This window comes from Theobroma cacao, chromosome 2 (genome assembly GCF_053813885.1).
Source record: "Theobroma cacao isolate CCN51 chromosome 2, ASM5381388v1, whole genome shotgun sequence".
Lineage (NCBI taxonomy): Eukaryota > Viridiplantae > Streptophyta > Magnoliopsida > Malvales > Malvaceae > Theobroma > Theobroma cacao.
Genome location: NC_142640.1, coordinates 45,810,572 through 45,820,483, shown reverse-complemented (window position 1 = coordinate 45,820,483; position 9,912 = coordinate 45,810,572). Strand labels below are relative to the sequence as shown.

The window sequence follows — 9,912 nt, the reverse complement described above, 5'->3', positions numbered from 1 at the left end:
GAACAAAATAAATGATGAGGTTCTTGCAATAGTTTAGTTGGTTATATTGAGAAAGACATTGTTAGTTTTTTTTTTTTGTATAAAGTCAATAATTGATGAATTAAAAAAAATATCATCGAGCACAATTTTCTTAAAAGATTATTTTAAATCTTTTTTTCTTTATTTCTTTTGATTTACATATTATATAAAATTATTATCTAGTATGAGTATTTTGATTATTAGTTAAATTCAACGTATTAATTTTAAAAATTTTTAATTTTTTTTTATTTTTGACTTTCAATAAAAATTAGCTAGCTTCACCCCTGCATATGGAATTGGCTTATTAGTTATGATCATAAACAAAGTACTTCAATTCACTTTGTGATTGCCATGAAGAAAAGGTAAACCGTTATCCACGTTTAGTTTGGTCTAAATATTTATAACCTTGAATCAGTAAATGAGGATTGATGACCCTTTTATTCAAATACAATGTATTCTCATTCGGCATCCACTTATTTTAAGGAACTAGCTAGGCTCAAATTAATTATTTTACAGCAGCTAATGTAGTAATAATTTATGTATACAGTTTTTTTTTTTTAAACCAAGTAATATATACAGAGTCACCAAAACCAGAGTTGTATATGAACCGAAGAGAAAATGAACTTCATAATTATAACCAGCAAGCACAAACTTGGATATATATTGTTATCACAATTCAACAATTATTTAAGAATATATAACAAGAGGTGAAATTACATTGTTAATCACCACAATCCCTTTGGACGACAACTAGTACAAGTAAATCATATTTAAGAAAGAGATCATCACTTTTCAATTTCTTTGCATGCCACTTTGCACCACTGGAGCCATTGGCATCCCCTGGTTTTGCGGCCTCACCATGTTTCCTTGCCATCCTACAGATTCCAAAACATATACATGTAAAAGGTGTATACTCTAGAATCATACAACTGAGAGAAATAAGTTACGCAATTAAGTTTGATCAGTGAAATCAAATTGGCATTTCAATTACCAAGGGCCATGTCAAATCCACGGTTTTTGAGCTCCCGGTACTCTTGACACAAGGCGCAGGTCTCACAGAAAAAATGAGTGCAGCAGTCCCCGCAGGGACTTTCCTCCAGCATGTATTGGCTCCTCATCCTGGAGCGATAGAAGCATGAGTAAATGCAAGGACACCCCGTGAACCAATAAAGTAATCCGTAGAGGGCCCCACTTGTTCCGCAAGCTGCACCACCGGAAATTATGATAAGTAATTCTGGTTAAGAATAATTATGATAAGTTTCTCACGATTTATAAATTATTCACTAAAATTTATGTCTAGCTAGATCTATTATTTGTGATTGAATCTTTGAATATAATTGATCTATTAATTAATTTTGGTTATCAGTTTTAATTTTTTGTTTAGGATATAGTTTTTAGTAACAAACTCCAACTAATTAAAGAAAATTAACTTTAGTCTTGGCCTATAAATAAATATATCCCCTCTGTCCTTTCTTTAACCATCTTTTCTTTAGATATAAAAAAATTATGTTCTTTTTTTTCTAGAATTCTTAATATTTTTACTTTTGATATTGAAAATCATAATACTTCAAATTTTAAAAACAACTAATACAAAATACACTAAAATTAAAACTTAACTTCATAAAAATTAGTTATGGACAAACAAAATGAGGAGAACAGAGTATTTATTTTGTCATTTATGCCTCCAATAACTTACAAGTTGATCCTTCATCGACGATCTCAGCAACCTGGCCAAAAGTGATGCAAGGACACCAACATGTGATGCAACCTACAAAATCAAGTCATAAAAAACAAATTTCAAGGATGCCAATGAGGAAATTCTAGTACAACTTAAAATCTTCAAATATGATGGGGAAAAGCTTACAATTTGGAACATCAGAGCCGCAGTCACAGAGTCCTGTCGACCAAGACACCTTCCCCGCAGGCTGAGGAATATGATGGGGCGCAGGCTGCGCGTAACTTGGAGCAGGATGATATGGTTGGTTTGCTGAAGTACCGATCGGAACACCGGTTGCTGGAGCCTGTTGCGCGAAAACAGGTGGTGACTTTGAGTTGTTTGTGGCGTACATGGCGATGCCTGATGGATATTAAGATTGGAAAAAGGATTTTGAAGGCTTGAAACTTAAGGGAGAAGAAAGATGGTGGGTTTGTATTTGTATATTGAAACTAGGAAGAAATATCCCAATCAATCTTTCCGGCTCTTGTACTGCGATGACCCAGACTGAGTCTAGGCTTGTCGTCTTGCTGAAATTAACTTTTAATTCCGTGGCTGCATTCACTATGTATATATATAAACCTGGCAATTCAGGATTGGTTTTAGACTTCTGATTACAAAAAACATTTGTTAATGTGACTTATAATAGGTTATAACCAATGTCTCAAATCTATAGCCGTTACAACTTAAAAGTGAATTTTCCATTTTAGTAAGTTATAATCTGCACTATCCTATATCAGCATATAGAGTTTTCCATGATCAGCTTCAGCTAAGTCAAATCACTTGCTTTAATTAATACCATTTCCACACCACTTAGCGCTTTGAACATCTATAGAATGGCCAGTTTTGTTTACCAAACAACAAAACTGACATCTTGATAGGAAAAATAGTTTCTTTTTGCTGAATTTAATAAGGATAACGTTAGTAGCTTTGATTTGTTCAAATATTATTAGTATACTACCGTTCTCCTGGTTCTGGGAGAAAAAAAAAAGAAAAAAAATGGAAAAATGATGCTACTTAGGTGAGGTCTCTACCCGTCCCAGCTTGCACCGGATCACATCATGGGCAGCAGTGCCGGTGAGGTCACGAATATTATCCTCTCAAAATAAAAAGTTAAAAGGAGTATAAAAAAGAAATAAAAAGAGAAAAAAGTTTTATTATAATATTTTAAATATTAAAATAAAGTCAATGATAAAAACTTTTTTAAAGAAAATAAGTGATTTTTTTAAATGTTCTTGAGATAAGAAAACTCTCTTAATTTTCGTCAAAAATATTGAAAAAACTTGAAAAAAGTTTTCAATATTTAAATAACAAAAGTAAAATTAAAATAATTAAACATAAAATTAAGAATTATTCATCAAGGTAAAAAGAAGATAATGTATGATTAATAGGTATCGTTTTTAAATTGAACTATAGATACTATTATCTTTTTCGTGCATAACTATACTCTCAAATCTTAAAATTCATTTATAAACTGAAATTTAATTTTTTAATGAATTTAAGTCAAGTTTAACATATTAGTAAAAAAATAAATTCAAATAAGTGACAATTTAAACAAAAAGATTGATAATGATTTCCTTTCATGTTAAGCGCTGGCTTTTTAAACTTGTCATTAATAAGATTAACAACTCAATTGCAACAATTTATAGATTAAGGAACAGAATGACATTTTATTAAAAGGTTTTGGCAACAAATACCTTTTATCGGGGAAAGAGAATTATTGGTGGATTACAAGTTTCACTAATATCACATTTTTTTTGGCTTTTATCAATAATGTCCACATGGTTTTGGCATATATACATATAAAGAAGTTATTATTATCACAAAGAAATAAGAAAATATTGTTTTTTTCTTTTGGAAAATCAAGATAGATTTTATTGAATAGTATTGAAATACAAAAAATAAGAACAAGTCTTTATCCTTGTTTGTTTGTGGATAGCTGCCTATTACTTATAGTATAGTGCTGTGAACAGATCTTTGGTAATTGTACAATTCATTCCGCCAAAATCAGGTGCTTATGCTATAGGAAGTCTCTGGTGAACTAGAGACTTAAAATGACATGTTGGTTAAAAATGTTAATAACTTTTTCAAAATAAAAAACAGTTTTGAGCCTTGAACAAGGGAAGGCGGGAGATACTAGTACCAGCATAATACAACTTAAATCATCAGCAGAAAAGAGAAGTCTAAGGTACGACCAGGGATGGTTCCAAGAATTTTTTTGAATAGTGTCATAATTAAAATAATAATAATAATTAGTGAGTTCATTAACATTATTAACTATATAAAACTCTAGCATAAGTAGTATAATTTTTTTTCAACCAATCATGAAAAATTCATTAATAATCAATGGCAATTGCAAAAGTATAGTTCCCCTAAGGGCATGCAATGACTATAGCAATAGCCAAGAAAAAGCCTGAGGTATATAAACTTGCTAGCAGAACCTATTTACATTGAAAAACCATCCCAATAAAAACATGAGTGCAAAATCTGCTATTACAACCAGAGATTAACCTAAGGCAGCAGCCTATCAAAAATAAAATTCAAATCCAATGAAGGTAGCAGACCACAATAACCGGCAGCATGTAGAAGCAAAAGCATGAAGACAGTAGACGTGAAAAACGAACAGTAGAGGTATCAAGCAATCATAACTTACTCACAGACAGTCGGTCATAAGCCAATAATCAGATAATCATGAATGAATAGCATAACCAAAACCAATACATAATCCAATATTACAGATGGGTTAAAAAGACTGAGAACAAAGCCATGACAATAAATAATAGCATAAATCCCATAACCGCATGTCACCAACATGCAGTGAATAAAGAACTTTTATCAACATTAGATTTAGCCAAGTTATCAGCAATAAGTGTTACTTTCCCGAAGAGTATGGACGAAAGAAACTCCACCTAGCGAGTGTCAAAGAGCATCGATCTTATTGAAGATTTGCCATCGGTCCTAAAATCTATGTGAGTCATTCATCACGCAAGCCAGAGCAATCTTTGAATCGAACTCAATAATCAATTTAGAGCCCCTATAAAGAAAGGAAGAAAATAATCTCAAAGCATGTAGAATTGCCATGAGCTTTACAAAGTTAGAGTCTTAGTAGCCAAGAGGGGCAGAGAGCACTTTAACAACAAAGCCTTCCAAGTTCCTTAAGACCCCCCACACTTTGCTGGCCCAGGTTTTCCTTTAGCTGAGTCGTCAACGTTGAACTTGAATTCATCAAGACCCAAAGATTGCCATGAAATTCCATGGCGTGAAAGAAGAAGGGATTGTTTGATACTAGAGTTAAGTGGTTCAGTCCACCATCTAATTTCGTCAATATAATCATTACAAGCATGTATCCATAATAGTTTCTGTCAACGGATGAAAAATAGGATTTTGTTCCCATCCCATACCTTATTTGAGAAAACTGCTTCATTACGCTCAAGCCACAAAGACCAAAAGGTCTCACCATAAACCATTATCTAATGCTTACACATGTCGCCTATGAATGAGCAGTCAGTTTCGAACTGAATGAACATGGAAATCGTGTTGGGGATGGACCACGTGATACCCCACCATTGAAGAACAAGGCACCAAATTTTCCAACTGAAATAGCAAGAGATCAAAATATGGAAACATGTGTCTTCCTCAAGTCCACACCAAATACAACGAATTTGATCCTCACTCAATGGCACCCCACGTGAAGCAAGGAAGTGTTTAATGGGAATAGAATCAAGAATGGCTAGCCATAGGAAACATTGAACCTTTGGTGGGATTGAAAGCTTCCATATTGAGTGAAACCATTCCTTATGGTCAAGAGGATCTGAATCAAGAATAGAGCAAAATACTTTGATTGAAAAGTGTCCACTAGAATCATGCTTTCAAATAAGTCTATCATCCTTGTTAGCATCGAGGGCAATATTAGCAAGTTTGAGAAGGATGTAATTATAAGAATTACGCTCTTTAAGAGTAGAGGGTGCGCTAGAAAGGAATAGACCAATTACCATCGTTCCACACATCAAGGACTCAAGCCTCCTTATCCATTATGATAGAAAAGTCTAGGATATTTGGTGCTCAAGGTATTATCGTTAAGGATCCATTTGTCGAGCCAAAACAAAATGGAGGCTCCGTTACCCACAATCCATCTGCATGCACAAGTGCTCATAAGATTGCAAACTCTATCATTAGTGGGAAGTTGTGTGATGCATCTCCAAACCGTCAACATTCTATATGAACGTGAAGTACTCAAAATCCTTTGAACTTGGTTAGCACCATACTTTTCAAGAATCAATCGGCGCCATAGTGCGTTGTCATCTGTATCATGACACCACCACCATTTGCCTAAAGGTGCCAAGTTTTTATGGTTAAGACTAGAAATGCCTAAACCCCCATATCTCTTAGGCTTACACATTGTGTTCCATTTAACTTTTAATAATTTTTGAGATTCTGTGCTTCCACCCCATAAGAACGTCTAAGCTTTCCAAGTTTGCCTATGACGCCTTTGGAAGCTTGGAAGATAGAGAGATAATAAAGTGGCAATGAATTAAGCATAGAGTTGACGAAAAGCTAACCTACCACCAAAGGATAGATACTTTTGCTATCAGAGAGCAAGCCGTTGTTTGAATCTTTCCACCATTAGATCCCAAATGCTAGCAATTCTTGGATTAGCCTTCAAGGGGAGGCCAAGATAAGTGGTAGTAGGTAAAGAGCCCACCATGCATTCAAGGATAGTAGCCATTTGATTACCTGATGACTTTAGAGTACCCATTGAGTAGATACATGATATTAAAAGGGGATTTTTTTTAAGCCCTTATAAATAACGTGTTTTTGTAAATAACCGTCAGGATATTTTTAACTGTTTTTAGCCATCAAAAAAGATTTTGGGATAAAAATGCCCTTAATGAGCCGTTTTCGTTAGCGTATACTCTCAAACAGGTGAAAAATGGGAGAAAAAAAATAAATATGCAAAGATTGGTTGTGCAAAATACCCAAAATTTTTTTCCGAAGGTTGTACAAAAGAAAATAATGTTGCATGAGATGGGTTTTCAGAGATTTGGGACATGACATTCAGATAATAGGAGAAGAGAGATATTAAATCGAACGAGGAACAGGTCGTCATGAATGGAAAGCTTGGCTAATGATGTGAAACCAGAAATCCTTGATACGGTGGTGAATTATAAGGAGAAAAATGTGAATCCAAAGCAGGAAATGGTCCTGCTATAGCAGGCCATATGTTAGATGGCTGTCGCAGGGCAGGGTTTAGAGTTTGTGAAATGTCATGTTGGGAATGTGTGAGACGGCACCACTCAGAGTTGGTGAGACGCCATGGAGGGAATCTGTGAGATGCTGAGTTAAAAGTTGGTGACACGTCATGGTGGGAATGTGTGACACGACAGCGTTGAGAGTTGGTGAGACGCCATGGAGGGAATCTGTGACACACTAGCGTTCAGGGTTGGTGAGACGCCATGGATTGAATCTGTTAGACGCTAGAGTTAAGAGTTAGTGACATGCCATGGAGGGAATCTGTGACACGTCAGAGTTCAGAGTTGGTGACAAGCCATGATCATGTTTAGAGTGTGTGACACGACATTGCTTGAAAAGCTGACATGCCATGGTCATGGTTTAGAGTGCGTGACACGGCAGTGCTTCAGCAGCTGACACGTCATGATTTGAAATAAAGAGAGAGAAAAAAAACGGGCAGTTAACGTGGTAATCCTTTGGACTTCCACTGTATTAATTTCCCTTTTTTAGAATAAAGAATGCCATTTTTCATTTTAAATAGTTATTATTCAGAATTTGTAACGTCTGTGTGATTCATTTCTCATTTTTGCCGATACCGGAGTGTTCGAGAAGGTTCTTTGCAAACGGAACGAAACCACAACACTAGCAAAAATGTCGGCCATGAATGAAGAGGTTAGTGGGTCTCAAATTCGTAACATTCTTGTGTTTGTTAATTTTTTGGTTTTTTCCTGGGTTTGTTTGATATGTTCGGGTTTTTTGTTTTGTTTTGCAAATGTTTAGACTGTATTTTCTTGCTGGTTTGATGGTTGTTGTGGTTAAGCCATAGTGGTTTTAGCAGTTTTGGGTGTTTACTGTGTGACACCATTGTTATTATAGTTAGTTATTAGCGTGTGACAGTATTTTACTTGATATGCATAGCGTGTGACAACATTTTACTTGATATGCATGTCGTGTCATAGAATTTTACTTGTTATGCATGGCGTTTGACAATATTTTACTTGTTATGCATGGCGTTTGACAGCATTTTAATTGTTATGCATGGCGTTTGACAGTATTTTACTTGATATGCATGTCGTGTCACAGAATTTTACTTGTTATGCATGGCGTTTGATAGCATTTTACTTGTTATGCATGGCGTTTGACAACATTTTACTTGATATGCATGGCGTGTCATAACCTTTAACTTGATATGCATGGCGTGTCACAATATTTAACTTGTTATGCGTGGCGTGTCATAACATTTTACTTGTTATGCATGGCGTGTCACAACATTTTGATTGCAATGCATGGCGTGTCACAACATTTATTCCTTATTTATGTCTTCAGTGTACCTTGTTGTACATGATTGCTTAACTCACTGGTGTATGTGTGCCATATTTTGCAGATCCAGCATAGACAGTATGAGGATCTTGACAGTTTGCTGATCGTGCCGAGGGAGAAGTGGGCATTCAACGTCGCAATTAACACTCACTGTAAGTGGTCGCAGCTGCATTACATCACAAAGACTCTCCAACAAAAGGGGGAGTACGATCCAGTTAAGCGTACCTGCTTCGGAATGCTCCTGGACGTCTATCCACAGGGGTACTTTTGCGCCGGTCTCTTGCACAGCATCATGATTCGCCGGATCACTGAGAGGTAGTCAATGGACCACGAATTATGGTTTGCCATTGGCAAGAGCAAGGTGCGGCTATCAAAGCAGGAGTTCTGCCTCATCACCAGGCTGAAGTTTGGTCCAATGCCCGATGTGTTCAGATTACCGTACGAGGTAGCTGTGGATGGAATTCATGCAAGATACTGGAATGGGCAGGACAGCGTTAAGCTGCAGGTTTTGCTTGATACCTTCCTCAAGGGTAACTTTCAGCGACCAGGAGATGCGACCAAGATGGCACTCGTCTTGATCGCAAATAACATTTTATTTGGTCAAGACTACTGTAGACGGGTGACGCCTTAGTTGTTGTCATTGGTGGAGGACATTGACGCTTGGAATGTCTTCCCATGGGGGCACTATGTTTGGAAGCTGACCTTGGACTACCTTTTGAAGGGGTTCGAAGTTCCTAACTTGAGCGTGACAAAGGAAACTCAGTTACGCTACAACATTTACGGATTCGCATGGGTGATACAGGTACTAAAACGTAACATTTTCAGTTTCCTTTCGAACAAAAAATTTATGGGTGCAGTCGTTTATGATTGACGGTCTGATAATGGTTACATTTGACATGCAGTTCTGGGCAATGGAGGCAATTCCTGCCTTCCGAAAAATAATTGCCCCCTCTGGTCCGAAGGACAGCATCCTCCCACTAATGTGCAGATGGGATTGCAATCAGAAGCCAAAAGACTTCTACAAGACAATTCAGAAGTTAGAGTCATTTGACAAAGTGAGTGAACAGCTGCTAATTTTTACGTTATATTTGTTAAATAATTTTCCCTATTTGATAATGACAACATTTTATTTGTTTATTTACAGTTGTGGGCACTGGAGACTTTGGAACCCATCGCAGATGAGGCCCTTCGGCAGTATTTTGTGGACCTTGATGTCTCGTTATCGGAGGGCAACGAGTACGTGCCAATAGGGCACATGGAAGATCGGTCGGATTGGGGCTTAGGTGTGAGGCAAAAAAGGAGAAGCTTGAAGGAGAAAAGAGCCTCTGGTGGCACGAAACGGATGCGCACCACTGCTGCTTTAGTTGATGAGTTGATGGATGAAGGGGACGACCATGGTCAAGGCAATGAACAGTCGGTAAGGACAATTGTAACAGTTTTGTGTTCTCCAATTCTATTTATGATTATCGAATAACATTTATGTGTTTGCAGTTGGACTACGGGCCGGCAGCTCCAGAACCACCCACTGGTCCTCTTTAGATGCAGAGTGGAAACGACCCGTCGGTAAGATTGGTTCTAATGGTTTGTGTTCTACATTCCCACATATGTTTATCGAGTAACACAGTAATTTA

At 36.6% G+C, this 9,912-nt stretch overlaps 1 protein-coding gene across 1 annotated transcript; it reads right to left on the bottom strand.

Annotated features, from left to right (window-relative positions):
- Positions 1 to 614: 614 nt before the first annotated feature.
- Positions 615 to 2,087, bottom strand: LOC18609849 (protein PLANT CADMIUM RESISTANCE 2-like). The gene is made up of 4 exons (XM_007045172.3): positions 1,883 to 2,087; positions 1,715 to 1,786; positions 1,010 to 1,222; positions 615 to 893 (listed from the first exon to the last, which is right to left on the bottom strand). Exons 1-4 carry the CDS (start codon positions 2,085 to 2,087, stop codon positions 811 to 813), a joined length of 573 nt encoding a protein of 190 aa, XP_007045234.2. The 3' UTR covers positions 615 to 810.
- Between the last annotated feature and the right edge of the window lie 7,825 nt (positions 2,088 to 9,912).